Source organism: Aulonocara sp. 'chitande type north' Nkhata Bay, linkage group LG4, assembly GCF_057382095.1.
Source record: "Aulonocara sp. 'chitande type north' Nkhata Bay isolate Kocher_YH1m ecotype deep benthic linkage group LG4, A_spYH_male_GT1.1, whole genome shotgun sequence".
NCBI lineage: Eukaryota > Metazoa > Chordata > Actinopteri > Cichliformes > Cichlidae > Aulonocara > Aulonocara sp. 'chitande type north' Nkhata Bay.
The window spans coordinates 33,638,203-33,656,380 of record NC_141347.1 but is presented as its reverse complement, the minus strand read 5'-3'; the positions used below and the strand labels follow the sequence as shown (position 1 = coordinate 33,656,380).

The 18,178-nt window shown below is 41.9% G+C and overlaps 2 protein-coding genes across 2 annotated transcripts; both read right to left on the bottom strand.

Annotated features, from left to right (window-relative positions):
* Window positions 1–2,370: 2,370 nt before the first annotated feature.
* Window positions 2,371–3,081, bottom strand: LOC147333112 (uncharacterized; the record flags this gene model as incomplete). Its single annotated transcript, XM_086290822.1, has 1 exon — window positions 2,371–3,081. A coding segment is annotated over one exon (711 nt), but the record flags the coding sequence as incomplete, so codon positions are not given.
* Window positions 3,082–4,649: 1,568 nt separating this feature from the next.
* On the bottom strand, window positions 4,650–8,816 carry LOC147333111 (uncharacterized). Its single transcript, XM_086290076.1, has 3 exons — window positions 8,305–8,816; window positions 8,093–8,212; window positions 4,650–6,202 (listed from the first exon to the last, which is right to left on the bottom strand). Exons 1-3 carry the CDS (start codon window positions 8,814–8,816, stop codon window positions 5,221–5,223), a joined length of 1,614 nt encoding a protein of 537 aa, XP_086146202.1. The 3' UTR covers window positions 4,650–5,220.
* Window positions 8,817–18,178: the final 9,362 nt, after the last annotated feature.

Sequence of the window (18,178 nt, the reverse complement as noted above, 5' to 3'; positions counted from 1 at the left end):
ACACACCACCTCAAAGTACGGGGGAGATCTGATATTGACTCAACAGTGTTTCAATGTTTCCTTGCTATCTGGGGACGGATGTACATGCATAATCGAAACTAACCCATCCTGCCACATCCTGCGGGTTTTTTTTCCGGGGTGTGTGTGGGGGAGGGGGGGGGGGGGGGGGGGGTGAAGAATAACACTATTTAACATCAAGAGAACGAAACTGGTATGTCAAACACTGGTCATGATTTCTGAGCTCATATGCGACCTTTTACACTCCCACAAATAGTGTTATACATGTGAACAACACTGTTTTGCAAAGTGGTGAAAGAAGCGGGTGAGTAAAAGCCATAATCCTCCTTAATATTGGATTCATTAATGTAAATACTACTTATATACATCATAATTAATTATTAGAGTTTTTTACTTTCAAATGTGCAAATAATAAATTACTAGCTACAGCTTTAAATTAAATGGTGTATGGGGTATAAAGTATAACATTTGCATCCAAATTTTAGAGAAGTAGATGCAGAATACTGAAGTACGTTAAATCTGTAGTTCAGTAAAATAACCTAACTAAATGTTCTCATTAAATTTCAATATGATTCTATCTATGCTGTCATCTAGTGGGCACTGGATACTGCACATTTAGCAGTACTCCAGTCCAAAAGCATTCCTTGAGCAGGGCATAAGTAGGAACCAATCATATTTTACGCCCCCCTCTGGGCATGCCCCTGTCCATCTCCATGTCCAGTACTGGTTAGCATAATCATTATTATTTATAGTTAGATAACTGAAAAGGCGTACCAACCCAAGGCCTACCAAAATTTCCTAGAAAGAGATTTAAGCATCCAAAATGTTAATGTGAAAACAAAACTCCTGAAAGGAGAAAGACACAAAAGCAGCTATAAGAACAGAAGGAACAAAGAGACAAAACAAAGAAAGAATAGATGTAGAAAGATGAGCTGATTGCTGGTGTGATGAGGAAAATGTAGGCTCGTTATTTATGTTACAGAAACACAGAGATGAGACCAGGTGGAATTTTAATTAAAATAATTTCTGAAGATGATATTGATGCATGTAAGCATTTGTAGCAACTGGAGAGGATGGAGACCTTATTGCTGATCTCTTTAATCTCGCTCACGATTACTACAAAAAACAAGCAATACCTGAAAAAGAAATGAAAAAAATATGGTAAACATGTGCATTAGTGTTTGTGTTTGTACTCAATAATGCTCCTCAGGTGCCAGAGGCAGACAGAGGACCCAGGAGTCTTGGGGCACACGCAGCCCTCCAAACAGTACTGAAGACCGAAGTCCAGTCTTAATTCCGTTAATCTAATGAAAAAACTAATTTTCCAAAATTTATAAGATTTATCTGTATTAAATTTAGAATCCGCGTACCGTACAGATAATTTGAATTTTACTTAATGTTACTTGCTATATAATGAAAATAGTAAAGCATAAAACACATTGCAAATACAATTTCAAAAAAAGAAACAAACTAATGACCAAAAATCACAGCTAGTAAACAGCCTGTAATCAGTTAAGACCAAAGCTTTGAAAAGCAGATTCCAGTTTTTAAACTTAATCACAGAATTCACAAAAGAAAAAGGGAAAAAATTCTGATATGATTCATCTTCTCATTGTCACATTTATATCATTTATATCTCCGTAATATTATTAATAAAATATATAAATGTATTGCTGCATGACGTTTGCACTATAGCATACATTTAGAAAACAGTGGAGCACACTGTGGTTCAGTTTTCCCATCTAATGCAGTCCTGTCTGTTTACTGATCGATTACCCTATAACTCAAATTTATGCTTCACTTTGATCAGACGAAAGTTTAATTTGTTTTTCTCTAAAAATCTAACTCTTTATAAAAGGATAAAATGGCAAGTGTAGAATCCCTAGTTTTTCATCATTAGGCATCATTAATGAGGAAAAGAGTGTATATTCTGACATTTTTGCTGATCTAGTGTTTTGGACACTAGTCCAAGTCTAAAGACACGCAAAGGATACTGCCAAACTGTCCCAGTGGCCTACTTGTCTGGCTTAATCAGAATCAGAAACAAAACAAATTATTACAAAGTCTAAATTAATATTGCTACGCTGCTATTTCTGAGAGCAACAAGAAAGATGTTAGCAAAACTTTGGTCCTGACCAAGAAAGAGAGTATAGCTCAAGAAATCAGTCAGAATTTCCACATAGGTCCACACACTAGCCACTAAGACCAAAGACAAAGTGGCACACTTTTATACTCTTTGGCCTCACCTTAAGTACTCTCATGTCTAATTGCTAAATGCATCACAGACCCATGCAGCAAACCCTAATAAGCCTCCTAGAACCACCATAATTAAATAAAAAAAAATTTGGAATTTCAGTTCTCTGTCCCTTTGTTTGTTCTCAAAAGACACAGACTGTTTTTTTTCTGTACTTGTCTCTTCATCGCTGTATAAAATGGAATCTCTAGGAAAGCTTTCTTTTTGTCTTCTGTCTTCAGACCTTCATTCAGAGAGTTACAGATCTTTTGCCATGAGTCTATTTCTGAGCTCCAAAGTGCAGCTTTTGCTCTGATGAATTGTGAGATCTTAGTTTTGCTGCCTTTAGCCAGACTGATGCTGTCTTTACAGATGAAAAAGATATCTAATCCAAGAAAGAAAGCATTGAGTGCAATGAGAGCTGCTCTGGCTGTCTTTGAGAGAGCAAGTGACCCTTTGAATGCTGCCTGACCCACTTCTGGGATTTCTGAGGCCATCTTGGGGGCTTTACTTTCCTGGGCCACCATCGTACCACAACCTGTAATCAGGTTTTTAGATTTTATCAATTTAACATCTGAAGCATCTCTAACCAGTGATCGAATCCTCAGTCCAACTGACCCAACTTGTTTAAAGCCAATGCACATATCTTTATAAAAACCCACTTCTTTGTCAGCAGTTGGTTGATTGATTACCTCTCCCAGACAATCCTGAATACTTTGCACATCTTCCATGAACTTCGGGAGGACATCATTGACTTTGCTTTTCTGTGTGCGTTTAACTCCAATCTCTGCTGCAGTGGTCACAGCACTGTTGATTCCACTGGTGAGATATAAATATATAACATAATAAAACAATGTTTTTTCATTTTTTCATATATATATTTTAAGTAATAAAATCTGTGAATTTTTATTGTTATTCAGTTCTTTGTTTTGCTCTTTGACAGCTAAAACCATGTTTAAATGTACATATACTTGATTAAAGCAATGTGTGGCTTACAAAACCTCTTTACTTTTTTACAAAAATTAAGGCAGTTTTGAAGGCAAGAGGGGTCCAACGTAGTAACAACAAGGTGTACCTGTGATGTTATATCAGTAATAGTCATGTTAAACACGATGTGATAAAAAAAATTACTTTCACCATTGTTTGAATTTACTTTATCTTCAGCAGGATGTGCCTATATCAGATCTCTGCCTCTCGGGCTGTAATCACAGCTGTGGGAAGATTTTAATCTGAAGCTTGCAAACCAAACAAAAGTGTAACAGGTTGCTTTAGGTGTGAGAACAGATTTAAAAAGGTGTCTACTTCTATGATGTCAGCCAACTGTAAACCATCTAATCCCTGTTTGCATTTTGCGCTCCTGTTCCTTTATCATATGACTGACTGAATTACATGAAACATTGATTATCCTGTAAAACACCTAACATAAGAGGAGGAACAGTGCAACTTATTGCATTACTGATGATACAGCAGCTGGGATCCAACCAGCACCGTGCATACATGCAAATATATTAGTTTATGAATTTATTTCAAATCTTAAAAGAAATCTTTGCTTTCAACTGAGAAACATTTGTTGTTGTTACATATTGCAATACTTGCATTACTTGAAATTGTTGCTTCAGCATCTTGCAGCAGTTTCTTCACCCACAACCACATCTGCTTCTGATAACCTCCTCTGTCTTTGTATTTCTTTTTCTTTGACTCACTTTCTGTTCACTCTGTTTTTCCTTGTACTTTTATCTCAGCACCACGTTCAGCAAGAACAATGACTGCTGAGTTTTTGGTTGTTGGAATTTACATTTTCAACTGTCACATCAAATTACTGACTAAAAGTGGGTTTTACTTGTACGTTTATTTGTCTGTTTGTTTTACTTTAAGGACAATATGCACATATACCAACAATGACCTTGTTAAATACTGTAGCAATAAAATTAAGAGCATCACAGTTGTGGGAATTTTGTTTTGCTTCATCTGGAAGATTTCATCATCATCATCATATATTTGCTTTTGAAACTGTAATTACAACTGTGACATGTTTTATAAGTGAAGCTTGCAAATGTGTAAGAGGCCACTGGAAAAGGTATCCATGTTTATCACATTACCAGAGAGTCCAACTAAATGTTCTGACAACAATTTAAATTCTATTTTTATGTAAAATATTGATTCTTAAACAAGAAAAACTACAACATCTATTTTTTGTTTTGTTTTTTGTTTTAGAGTTTTCATCTAGTATCTGCTGCCTATCATCGACCACAGGCATAGCTTTTTAATTATATTCACTAAAACAATTCTGGATATTAACACATTTCATTGGATCAGTTAAAACTTTATATATCAACAGAGGGACAATTTAAGGATACAAGTATTTATACAAAAAGAAACCGATTACATTTACATTATGATCATTACATGTGATTAGTGCTGCTTTTAAATTACCAGTGCAGTACACACACAGCAGACTGGTCAGACTGGTACAAGAATATTTCATCTGTTCTAAAATCTATGCACCAGAACTTCGTGTAATTACTGTGTAATAACAGAACTATTACAAAAAAAGTTTATATCTGGAAGTAATTATTTTTTTTATTTTATTGCATACTTGATTAAATAATGTTATTAATACGGTTTTATATTTCACTGTGCAAATAAAATGTTCAGCAGAATTATGTACAAATCACATATATTATTCAAATTTGGCATTGACAGATATTTTCTCTGATACTTGATATTGCAGTAATCACAACTCTAGAATATACATTTTTTTTTCAGTTGGCTTATTGGCAATTAATGTAATTACAGCATGAGGATGCCTCGCTGCGTGCTGTTACTGAAAAGACCTACAGTCTGACGATTGCTTTCAAACATTTTCCACATTAAACGGCTCTATGATCTGATCATAGTTTCAATCAGCATGAGTCGAGCACTTCAGTGATCAGTAATTTACAACTGTTTCATTGCAGTTTTTTTTTTAATCATTCAGCAGATGGTTCTACCCTTTCTGCTTCACTCTGTTTCTTCACCTCCATCTCCAGATAAATTGGAGTCTCCAGAACAGCCTTCTTTTTTTCTGATGTTGGCAAACCTTCATTCAGAGAGTCATGCATCTTCTGCCATGAGTCGATCTCTGAACTCCAAAGTGCAGCTCTGGCTCTGATAAATTGTGAGACTTCAGTCTCGCTGCCTTTAGCCAGACTGATGCTGTCTTTACAGATGAAGAAAATATCCATGCCGAGGAAGAGAGCATTAAGTGCAATGAGACCTGCTCTTGCTGACTTGGAGAGTGCAAGGGTCCCTTTGGCTGCTGCCTGACCAATATCTGGGATATCTGAAGCAACCCTGGGTGCATTACGTAACGCTTGTCCTTCTTGAGCCACAACTTTCCCAGCACTCGTTTGTAACATCTTAACAGCAGAAGCGCTATCAACAAGTGCATCAATACCCTTTCCAATAGCACAAGCGTTTTTGGCAATCTTGCCAACTCCCACAACTATATTTATGTCAAGTGCGTCCAGTTTGGCGATGGTTTGCCTGGTAACCTCCTCCAGACAACTCTGGAGACTCTGTACATCCTCCATAAAGTTCTTGAAGACTTCAGAGGCTTTCTTTCGTTGTGTAGCATTTACTCCAACCTCTGTGAATGTGGTCACAAAACTGTTGACTCCACTGGTGATTCCCAGCCCGACTCCAGTCATTGTCAAAGCTAGAGAAACTCCTGCTGTGAAAGGAATTAATGCCAAACCAACAATGGACAGCACACCTCCAACTGCCCCCACGGAGCTGCCTGCCACACTGGAAATCTTTGCCCCCTTATTCATTTTGTCTAACTGAACAGCTGTCTCCTCCAGCTCCTTTAGAAACTGCAGCATGGTGGGCTGTCGCTTGTCGAACTCACTAATGAACCCATGGCACGGTTCCTCCTGGAACAAGAACACCATTCGGAACTGCTCGTTCATCCTGAGAGAAGAAATTTAAAAAGAATTAGTGGGGTGACACATTTTAAAATGTCACCATGTTATTGCAATATTAACAATATTTAGGTTTAGTTTTTAACGTTACATGACCAACAAAAACATGTCATGTGTCCTGCAAAACATTTTTTTGGTTGCAGGGATATAAGTCCTCCCTGCAGCCCATGAACAAGACTAGAGGTTTAACCTCCCACGACCCAAACTCTTTCAAGTCATGCATTTTTAATTTCTCTTTGCTATTTGGGCTGATTGGGACCTGATGAATGTAAAAACAAAGAATTACCTGATTTTTGTTTCTGAGAGAAATGAGATCCACATATGAGAACATTCGTTTTAAATTTTGATAGAGCAGTGGCAGTATAATGTCCTCGTAAGTGGATATCAGGCCCTTGTAGAGCAAAATTTTGTATTTTGACAACCCAAAATGTGATCTCCACATATGTGGATGCCAGGTCCCAGGAGGTTAAGGAACATTTACACTAGCTTCACTTTTAAGATCCAGAAGCTACATCATTTTTTGTATAGTGTAGTGTCCAGACCAAGCATATTTATCAGGGGTCTCGAACTCCAGGCCTCGAGGGGCAGTGTCCTGCAGGTTTTAGATGTGTCCTTTATCCAACACAGCTGATTTAAATGGCTAAATTATCTCCTCAACTTGTCTTGAAGTTCTCCGGAGGCCTGGTGGTGAATGTCGGGATGAAATATTATTTCACTGTTACTATTCATAATCATTATTATTACTGTTGTATCACTTATGATTTATCATTATCATTTCATTGACACATTTATTGAAACTGTTGATGTTACATTAAAGTCTGTATTTCAGGTGTTAGCATAAGCACATAATAATATTTCATTGCAGGTGCAACTGTAATCATGTTATACACATATTTCTAATTAAAGAGTTGAAGCTACGTCAAGTTAATTAATGGTTTGAAGCTACGGGCAGCGTGACGTCTGGCCGATCAATGGAGAAAGTTAAGGTGACCCACAGCTATTGAAAGAATTGTCCACATGCTTACAGTACAATTTACCACATATGATACATGTTGTATAGGCCTGTGTGTGCATTCAGCAGCCTGCTGCATTGAAGTTTGCCTGGTAACAGATGACTCAAACGGAGTCAGGAAGTATACTTCTAAATTGTCTTTGTTTGTTGAGTGAGGTCATGCACTGAGGTCAAGACACACATAAGTCTGCCTGAATATACAGTATTTAGAAACTGACTCCAAAAGTTGTTTACCTGCATACGTGACAGTTTAGTTCTGTTAAGCCCAGAGAGTAGAATAACAGGAAGCATCTGGCGGGTGGAGGAACAAAGGAAGTAGCTGTTCTTTTTTAGAATATGTCCAGGCTGGAGTTACTGGAACATGCATCTGCGGTGACGCAGGTTACTGGTCATCATATGTTATAAATATCACACCCCACCTATTGTTCTGGGGAGATCGAGGCTGATGTTTTGCAGAGCTCATCTTCACCACATATATGTGTTTTTTTTTTTTTGTTTTTTTTTTTGTTTACATATATGTGTTTTAATAAAATCATTGTTTTGACGCACTATGGACCTTCAGTCGTATGTCTCTTCTCAAATCCGAATCAGGACATTGTCTAACCATTTGATTCAGGTGTGTTGGCCCAGGGTGAGATGTAAAACCTGCAGGACACCGGCCCTCGAGGCCTGGTGTTCAAGACCCCTGATGCACTAGGAGTGAAACCGGTCTCACTGCAGCGGCAATGTCTACGTCACAGCACCAACAATCAAAGGACATCTTATGCAGGCCTGTAGGACACCAGCAGTATCCGAGCCCTGAGATGAAGAAAAAAAAAGAAAAAACAAGTTCTGCACTGACACATATTTGGGAACAGAAAAACTTACCTGATCTCATCGAGCTGATTTACGTGATCAAGCATTCTCTGTACGTCATCCTCAGACAAATCCACATCAAGATCAACCACAGTTTCTACAGCCATCTTCAGACCAAAGTCACTGAAGCAGCTGTGAAGAACGCAGGTCAACTTATTTTATACAATAGATGATACTTAATGTGCAAAATTCCTTAATATTTTGTATATCATTTATTTGTTTACCTTTTGTCCAACTTCTCACAGATTGTCTTGGAGGTCTGTATGTATCTGTCCAGCTGATATGCCAGCACTTCCACATTCTGGAGTTTGGGAAGGAAGAAGACGTTGTCGTCTCTTTTAAACTCCAGCAGCAGAGGACAGATCACTCGTGCAGCCAAGATGACAGCCTGAACATACTCAGGACTGATCCTTTCTGGAAGGTGTAACACCTGGTTCTCCCTGAACACATGCAGCGAGGTCACTGCCAGCTTCTCCACTGCATCCAGGAAGCTGCTGAGACTCTCCAGGCCACTTGCAGTGTCCTTCAACACTTTGACCAGCTTATTCTCCAGCTCTACACGCTTGCTGTCTACATTCACAGTCACCTTGCTCTTCATATACTCCACAAAGGCTTTACCTTTTTCCTCTGACTTAGTAACATGGTTGATGTTTAGGTCAAGTGTTTCAAGTCTATCTTTGATATCCCTCATCATTTCTACCTCGGTGTCTCTCCAGATCATCCATTTAGAGAACATCGCACAGAATGCTCTCACTGTGTGGATGTAGGTGAGGGTGTCTGTGGTGTAGCGGCACAAGGCCTCCTGTAGCTGCTTTCTGTAACACAAAGCATCATCTGTTTGTGAGGTTTCTAGGGGAATTCAAGCAAAACTTGTACATGACAGCTCGGTCGCAGAGCTCAGTATAAAGTGCACTACATAACAACTTTAATAGTTTAAACACTTTTATTTAAAATGTGTGAACAAACATAATATTTTGTAACCAAAATATTATAAGACCTTCCTCAACTTTCACTCACAGCAATTTAATGTGACACTTTTATCTCAAAGTGTTGAGCCTCACTGCCCACCTCCCCTACAGTTCAGCTTCAGTTTGCTAATATTAGATTAGCAAAGTGTGAATCCACAAATCACTCATGTCCACAAAATGACCCAGCACAGCACAGAGTCCAAAACAAACCAAAAAATGATTCAGCTTCAGATTTTATTTTGCTAGTAGTACTAAGTGGGTAGCACTTTGTCCACAATAACTAATATTAGAGGTTTTCTACAAAAACTCAATTTGTGGAAGAATTTTTGTTTGATCTTGGGCTAACATGATCTTGCCTGCAAGCTTATTGAATAGCTGCCTATTGAATGAAGCAAAATACTGGTTTTCAGTGTGTTAGAGTGAATAGTTAAATGTCATTTTTATGCTTACCATCTCTACTGTTTAACTCTGATGAAAGGAATTCCACTGTCCCCCTCCCCAGATTCTCGAGGTTCTAGGTGGGGGGCTGTAGTCTTTTATTACAGACACATCCTTGTGAGGGTCTTTTTCATGTAAGCTTCCTGCCCAGCAGGAGGTAACACACACATACACACACACACACACACACACACACACACACACACACACACACACATTCTTACTTACATACAGAAGTTCACACATATACATACAATGCCTTGTCTTAGAACCATGTGGGCGTTGCTTTGCTGTGATGTGTTTTGTGTGAACTGTTTCTCAATAAAAGGCAGCGGGAGGAGGCCGGATTTGGGGTCATTTTCGTGGTGGACACAGACGAGGCCTCCCTTGCAAGTAATCGATCAATCGCTGACTTGTTTTCTTTCATGATGAATAAGTCTCTAAACCAGAGGCTGGTGGAAACACAGACCCAACACAGTGCATATTGTCAATGAATTTATCCTTGAACTTATGTTGTACTTGGTAACTTAGCATTTGAAAATGGCTTTATCAGCTAAATTAACCATCAATACATTTACACGTCCACAGTGGCGTTTGGTCAAATTATTTCCATTTTTGGATTCTTGATGGCTGAGCTCATAGAAACTGACAACTAAGGATTGACAGGTTCTCGGTTACACCTGTACAATACTGAGCTATGCCTGATTGGATGAACAGACGTGGGCTGTCTGCCCAAGTTCCTTTATCTCAAACCAATGGTGGTGAAAGTTCATCACACCAGATGCGTCTGATTTGTATAAATTAGAAGGGGCATACATTTTGAGCAAATGAGGAGCAGGCTATACAGGCACATTGACACAGTGTGTCAATGTGCCTGATACTCAGGCATTAAATACATGTACTGATCTCTCAGTTAATATACAACATTATATTCACAATAGAGCATCATAAAATTACAGGGTAGTCATGCGCAAGTCTCATTGTGTACTAAAGGGCTTGGTGAGACATCATCACATCCAGTCAAGTCTGGCCACTTTGTTTCCAAAATCCTACCACTACATGACCTGGATGAATGAGGGTCTATACAGACGTCTCACTGTGGATTTAAAACGGGATCTAAAGTAATGATGTATAGTTTCTTCATAGTCACTTACTGGCACCAAAAGACATTCCCACTTCTTCTTAAGACTGATGGTAAAAATGTAGATTTGGTATTAATGTACCCTTTGAGGAAATGCCTCAAAAAAATAAATAAATAGAAGAAAGAGGCTTTGGCAGAATGAGTAGCTCGGCTCCTTATTAAACTTGACACAGATCGGCTGTATGAGGCAGTCCTCCCAACACTCCTGTCTGGATTATCCCGTATTCATCATTCAAGTCTTTTCACTACCCTTTCAAAACGAAGTTACATCTTCTATTATTTGTTTTGTAACATTAGTACTTGAAGACTTTGTGAATGCCTTTCAGTAGGTATACCATTAAACAGTTGGGGTTTGTTATATTGTCTCTATGGTTCAAGGTCTTGTTTGTATTCTAAAGATGCACTAATATTACAGAGATTTAAATAACATGCAGCGAAACCTCAGCAAAGGTTTGTCATTGTTTGATTAACAAAGAGTCTCCCGGTTGTGGTATTTTGTTGGCTCAGATATACAAACTTGTTTTGTACCAACAAAGGCCTGAAAGCCCTTATTTTTTATTTCACTTATAAAGTAAGCGACTGCTTTACTGTTTTTCAACAAAAATTATATATATATAAACATGGAAAAAAATGTAGAGACAGATTAGTAGCCACTGAAGTCACAAACAGGCTAATCTTCTCACAAAACAGGCCTTTTCACAGGAGAAGCACAATTAAAAATATCAAACTGAATAAATACAGCTGTGTGCTCTGCCGCTGTTACTGCTGCATATCATGGAACCACCTTTAACATTATATATCCCACACTACTGTGCTTTAACAAGTACATGTTAAAATGTCTTTTGCAGAAATCACTATTCAGCTTTAACCTTCTTAGCTGCTTTTTTTTTTATAATATAACCACTAGATGGCGCCAAATTACAAAAGGCTATGGGTCAGTAAATGGAGTTATTAGGACAGGTTTTAATAAAATGGTGTACTGCAATTCTGTGTTTTTTTTCGTTTTTTCTTTTTTATATATTTCCTCTGTTTTGTCCTGGTGCTGTTGCTGTACACCAACAGAAGATATAGCTCTTCTTCTTCTTCCTTGGGTGTGTACTGTGTATATTGTGCTTTATCATTTTCAAATTTATTAAAAATCTTGAATATTTCTCACCCAAGTCCTGTGCTCATGGGACTTTTATTATTTATTATAAAGCCCGACTTCAGACATGCATAAGCAGGTAACATTAATGTGACTAAGTCATTTTGCCCTAGAGGTATTTTGTTTAGGCCTCAATGATTATAGCGGTAGCAAAAAACCTGGAATATTAATTAGCAGCACATTCATTATCAGATTGTTTGTCACGGCTGCCAAGGCGAGCCGTGTGTTGTTGAAGGAAAAGGACCCAAAATACAGGCAGTGACTGATGATATGAGTGACGTTTATTTACAAGTGGCGTAGTGGCAAAATAGGCAATGAGGGATGAGAAATTACAGAACAAACCTAAACTGGGACAACTAAATAGCAAACCGGAGATCATACGAAATGGGGTGCGGGGCAGAGAGACACAGACAGAGGAGCAGAACACCATGGAACGCAGACGAGCTGATGACGAGCACAGACCGACACCCACTATATATAAGATAAGATAAGATAAGATAGAACTTTATTAATCCCTCGGGTGGGTTCCTCTGGGAAATTCGATTTCCAAAAAAATCACAGCACCGACAGAAGTTACAGAGTTATACACACACACATATATATAAATACAGAGACAATATAAATAAAATATACGAAGGGGATAAATAGAATAAATAGGAATAAAAATAAAAATACAAGTGAATTGCACATTTCAAGTATTGAGTCTATTGCACCGTTGACTATTTACAAAAGTATTGCACAAAAGGTATTGCACAGTGAGGTGAAGAGGCACTACAGCTTAGTTGTTCCCCCCTCCTTTGTCCTCCTGTTTCCCCTCCCTCTCCCCTCCAGAGAGGAGTTAAACAGTCTGATGGCGTGTGGGACAAAGGAGTTTTTAAGTCTGTTAGTTCTTGTCTTTGGGAGAAGCAACCTGTCACTGAACAGACTCTTCTGGTTGTTAATGGCCGTGTGCAGAGGATGCCTGGCATTGTCCATAATGTCCATCAGTTTCTTTAATGTCCTTTTCTCTGCCACTGTCACCAGAGTGTCCAGCTTCATGCCGACCACAGAGCTAGCCCTCCTGATCAGTTTCTCCAGCCTGGATGAGTCCTTCTTTGCTGTGCTGCTCCCCCAGCACACCACAGCATAGAAAAGTACTCCAGCAACCACCGACTGGTAAAACATCCTCAGGCGCTTCCTGCAGATGTTAAAAGACCTCAGCCTCCTGAGGAAGTACAGTCGGCTTTGGGCTTTTTTATACAGGTGCTCTGTGTTGCATGACCAGTCCAGTTTATTGTCCACCCACAGCCCGAGGTACTTGTACTTGTTGACCACCTCCACCTCCTCCCCCTCTATCTGAACCGGCAGTGGACCTGCTCTAGACCTCCCGAAGTCCACAACCAGTTCCTTCGTCTTTGAGGTGTTGAGTTGCAGGTGGTTTGTGTGACTCCATGCGACAAAGTTCCTCACCAGACTTCTGTACTCCTCTTCCTGATCATCCCAGATACACCCCATGATGGCTGTGTCGTCTGCAAACTTCTGAATGTGGCATAATTCAGAGTTGTAGCAGAAGTCAGAGGTGTACAGGGTGAAGAGAAGAGGGGACAGCACAGTTCCCTGTGGTGCTCCTGTGCTGCTGACCACTGTGTCAGACGTGATGTCCTTCAGCCTGACGTACTGTGGTCTGTCGGTGAGGTAGTCGGAGATCCAAGCCACCAGGCAGGGGTCCACCTCCATCCTGTTCAGTTTTTCTTGAAGCATACAGGGCCGGATGGTATTAAAGGCACTGGAAAAGTCAAGAAACAGGATCCTGACCGTGCCTTTTCCCCCATCCAGGTGTGAGTGGGCTCTGTGTAGGAGGTACAGGATGGCATCCTCCACTCCGACACCCGCCTTGTGTGCAAACTGTAGTGGGTCCTGGGCATGTTGTACCTGTGGTCGGAGGAGTTTGAGGAAGAGCCGCTCTAGAGTCTTCATAAGATGTGACGTCAGTGCCACCGGTCGGAAGTCATTCAGCTCATTGGGCCGGTTCTTTTTGGGGACCAGGACGATGCAGGATGTCTTCCATAGGGCGGGCACTCTCCCCAGTCGCAGACTGAGGTTGAAGACTCGTTGTAGCGGCTCCCCAAGTTCAGCAGCACACGCCTTTAGCATCCTAGGACACACCTCGTCTGGGCCTGCTGCCTTTCTGGGGCGAAGCTTCCTCAGTTGTCTCCTGACCTGATCCACTGTGACACTGGGAGATGTTTGGGAAGAGGGGAGGGGGGGAGATGTCTTGCTGCTGAGAGAGGGATTGGAGGAGGGGGGTGTCATGGTGTCAGGAAGGGGGGGGAAGCGAGGGAGGTAGGAGAGTGGGGATTGGACTCTGTAGTGAAGGTGAGGGTGGGGGGGTTGTGGGCTGGTCAAACCTGTTGAAGAAGTTGTTGAGTTCGTTTGCCTTCTCCACAGTCCCCCCCACTGTGCTTTTCTTGGTGTTGTGGCCTGTGATGGTTTTCACACCATTCCAGACCTCCCTCATATTGTTCCTCTCCAACTTCTGCTCCACCTTCCTCCTGTAGGTGTCCTTTGCTTCCCTCAGGCAGCGTTTCACCTCCCGCTGTGCTGCCTTCATCTCCTCCTTCACTTTGCTCCTGAAAGCCTTCTTCTTCATGTTGAGGACAGCTTTGACTTCCTGTGTTACCCACGGTTTGTTATTAGGATAACACCGTACCGTCTTAGCAGGGGCGACCGTGTCCACACAAAAGTTGAGGTAGTCTGTAAGACAGTGTGTCGCCCCCTCTATGTCCTCACCATGTGGGCTCAGGAGCACATCCCAGTCTGTGGTGTCATAACAGTCCCTCAGAGCATCCTCCTTTTCTGGGGTCCATCTCCGGATGGAGCGCGTTGTGACCGGCTGCCTTTGGACGAGGGGTGTGTATTGTGGCTGTAGGTAAACCAGGTTGTGGTCTGACTTCCCTAGTGGGGGGAGGGGGGTGGCTCTGTATGCATCTCTCACATTAGCATACAGTAGGTCAATTGTCCTGTTGCTTCTTGTGGGACAATTCACAAACTGGTGAAAAGCAGCCAGAGTAGAGTCCAGTGTGGCATGGTTAAAGTCTCCAGATATAATAATGAAAGCCTCGGGGTTTTGTGTCTGAAGTCTTGCTGTGACTGTGTGTATTTTCTCACAGGCAGCTGTTGCGTCGGCCCTCGGAGGGATGTAAACACACACACAGATCACATGACTGAACTCCCGAGGTAGATAATATGGCCGCAAGCTAACAGCTAGCAGCTCCAGGTCCGGACGGCATACCGAAACTTTAACGGAGACGTGTCCAGGGTTACAGTATCTGTTGTTAACGTAGACAATGAGTCCCCCACCTCTGCTTTTTCCGCTGGCCTGCGTGTCCCTATCGGCTCTCACGGGTGTGAAACTGCATAGGTCTACGTTAGCCTGCGGCGTTAGCTCGGTTAGCCACGTCTCCGTGAAGATAAACAAGCTGCACTCACGGTATAGTCTGTGGTTGTTCAGAGCGCACAGTTCGTCAATCTTATTCTGTAACGAGTTCACGTTGCCCATGATCACTGTCGGGATTGATGGTTTGAATCGCCTCCGGTGATCCGCTCTCCTCGCTCCAGCTTTGCAGCCTCTGTAGCTCCTCTTTAGCTCGGCCGGGATATTGTGTTTGTTTTTAGTGCCAGCAGCTCCGCTCTCGAATAGATGAAGGAACTGGTTCCAGAAGTTTTAAAAAGTGCATTATCCATCTTGTATCGCTATATCTAAGAGGTATAAGTAGAGGAAGGTGAAAAAAAGTTTGAAAAGCCTAGTCTAAAAAGTTAAAGTTAACAAAAAGGTGCGGTGTTGCAGAGCTACTTAGAAAGGCTGCCGTCACTCCAGCGCCATCTTGAACATATACACACAAACAAGGAGACCAGGAAATGACATACAGAAAACCAAACAAAAACAAGCTCCAGTGATCCAAACGAATTGTCCAAAACACAAACACACATACGGGAGTCCATGAACAGGGTCACAAAACATAGTTCTGGAGGCTGACAACTCAGGAGTCCAGAACAGTTCACCTCCGGAGGCTGGCCACGCGGAAGGCAGTGGCAGCGGCGACAGAGCAGATCCGGAGGCCGGCCATGTGGAAGGCAGTGGCGGCGCGCAAACAGTTCAGGAGGCCGTCCGCGCGATGCGGACGGGATGGCAGCGCGGCAGCAGCAGTACAAGGCGAGGACGAGGCTGAAGCTGATGCTGAAGCTGGACCAGGCGAAGCTAAAGCTGATGCAGAGGCTGGACCAGGCGAGGCGGATGAAGCTGCGGCTGCAGGCGTGGATGAAGCTGCTGGTGGCTGGACGGGCTCCTCGGGCCTCCCAGCTGACGCGGCATGAGCCTGGACGGGCTCCTCGGGTCCCCCAGCTGACGAGGAAGGTTGCTGGACGGGCTCCTCGGGTCCCCCAGCTGACGAGGAAGGTTGCTGGACGGGCTTCTCGGGCCCTCCAGCTGACGAGGCATGAGGCTGGATGGGCTCCTCGGGCCCTCCAGCTGACGAGGAAGGTTGCTGGACGGGCTCCTCGGGCCCTCCAGCTGATGAGGCATGAGGCTGGAAGGGCTCCTCGGACCCCCCAGCGAAAACAGTCACAGAACCAGTGGGCACCTGGGCCTCTGGCACACACAGGGGCAGAACCAGTAGGTTCGCAGGCCTCTGGCAGGGACAAAACAGAACCAGCAGGCGCCTGGGCCTCTGGCAAACACAGAGCAGACTGCAGCTGCGTGGAGCACTGACCCCGCTTAGGCAGCGACAGTCGGGTGCAGTCCTTAGCTGGCTTCTTAACCTCCAGGGGTCCAGAGTCTGCTGGGGGCTGAAACCCAGCCTCTGGGGAGGCCCTGGAGTGCATCACAGTCTCAGAACTGGCCAGCTCTTGAGGAATGTTTACATTATTAATTCTTTGTCTCTCTGCTTAGAATTAGAGGTTGTAGAACAGTTCTTTATGGGTTGAATAGACATAGCTTGCTGTACAGGAGGAGTAGGTGAAGGGACACAGGAGACTGGGCTTGTGGCTGGGCAGCTGACTGGGCTTGTGGCTGGGCAACTGACTGGGCTTGTGGCCCAGGTTACAGCAGGTTACATGTCCCACTGGCTGACTCAAAGCACAAGTACTTATGGGCACCACAAGGGGTGACCTATATGAATTTTCCCTCAAACTGTTTTGATTTGATCTGATCAACTTTGATTTAATAATAATGGATTGCATTTATATAGTGGTTTTTGGGACCCCTCAAAGCGCTTTACAATACCACTATTCATTCACTCTCACATTCACACACTGGTGGAGGCAGCTACAGTTGACTGACAGAAGCAAGGCTGCCATATCACGCCATTGGCCCCTCTGGCCATCACCAGTAGGCAGTAGGTGAAGTGTCTTGCCCAAGGACACAATGACCGAGACAGTCTGAGCCGGGGCTCGAACAGGCAACATTCCAATTACAAGACGAACACCCAACTCTTGAGCAACGATTGCCCTGAATTAATCCAACTCTTTGATTTGGTAACCTTCTCAAACAATTTGTTTCATCCTGGTTTTGATCCAGGGAGCTTTTGCATGTCAGGTAAATCTGTTAAAAGCTACACTTCAGTCCACTAATCCATTATATTTTAAACAAAGAGATGAAATTACTCCTAAACGCAGTGGTTATATTTTTAAGATTTTTTTTAAATTATTGCTTTGGATTAACAAAAGCAAAAAAAAAAACCCCACAGATAAGTGTAATTTACATTTCTACTCATTATTAACCTCTTTTGGTTTCTTTGGACTCACTAAGAAAAAAATATATGTTCTTTTAAACTTCCTGTTCAGAACAAAACAGAATCTGATGTTGTTTACTTTGAAAACTGGTGCCTACGGGAAACTACAGTGAGCTGAGCTACAGATTCACCTGATAAATCTTTGTAGATTCAGCAATACAAAAGAATTCACCTTCTGTAATTGTCGTCACTTTGTTCATTCTTCTTACTGTTTTTTTTTTATTAATTACAAAGAAGCAAAGAAAAAAAATTAACAAATAGCAACATGACAAAACATGAAATTTGATTGAGCAAACAATGTAACTGACATTAAGTGATTCAGACATGGATGGCAAACTTACTCAAGACCCTCTACCAGAAACCTGAGAGTCAGTCTGGAAAACGGCTTAAACTAAACTGGAACACGAATACAAGACCATGTTACTCTTGTACTGGCTTCTTTGCACTGGCTGCCTGTGCGTTTTAGAGTTGATTTTAGGATTTTATTGTTCGTTTTTAAATCTGCCACCCCACTAACTTAATGATCTGTTAACTATACACACTCCAGCCAGATCACTAAGGTCTGCTGAACAATATCTTCTTGTCGTTCCCAGAAAGTATAGACCTTACCTTCCCTCAGACATCTTTGCACTCAGTGGA

Coding starts and splice junctions, on each gene's coding strand:
- LOC147333111 (XM_086290076.1), bottom strand. CDS start 8,816: ATGTTCTCTAAATGGATGATCTGGAGAGACACCGAGGTAGAAATGATG. Junction 8,213..8,304: donor TGTGAGAAGTTGGACAAAAG/GTAAACAAATAA, acceptor CGTTCTTCACAG/CTGCTTCAGTGACTTTGGTC. Junction 6,203..8,092: donor AATCAGCTCGATGAGATCAG/GTAAGTTTTTCT, acceptor TTCTTCTCTCAG/GATGAACGAGCAGTTCCGAA.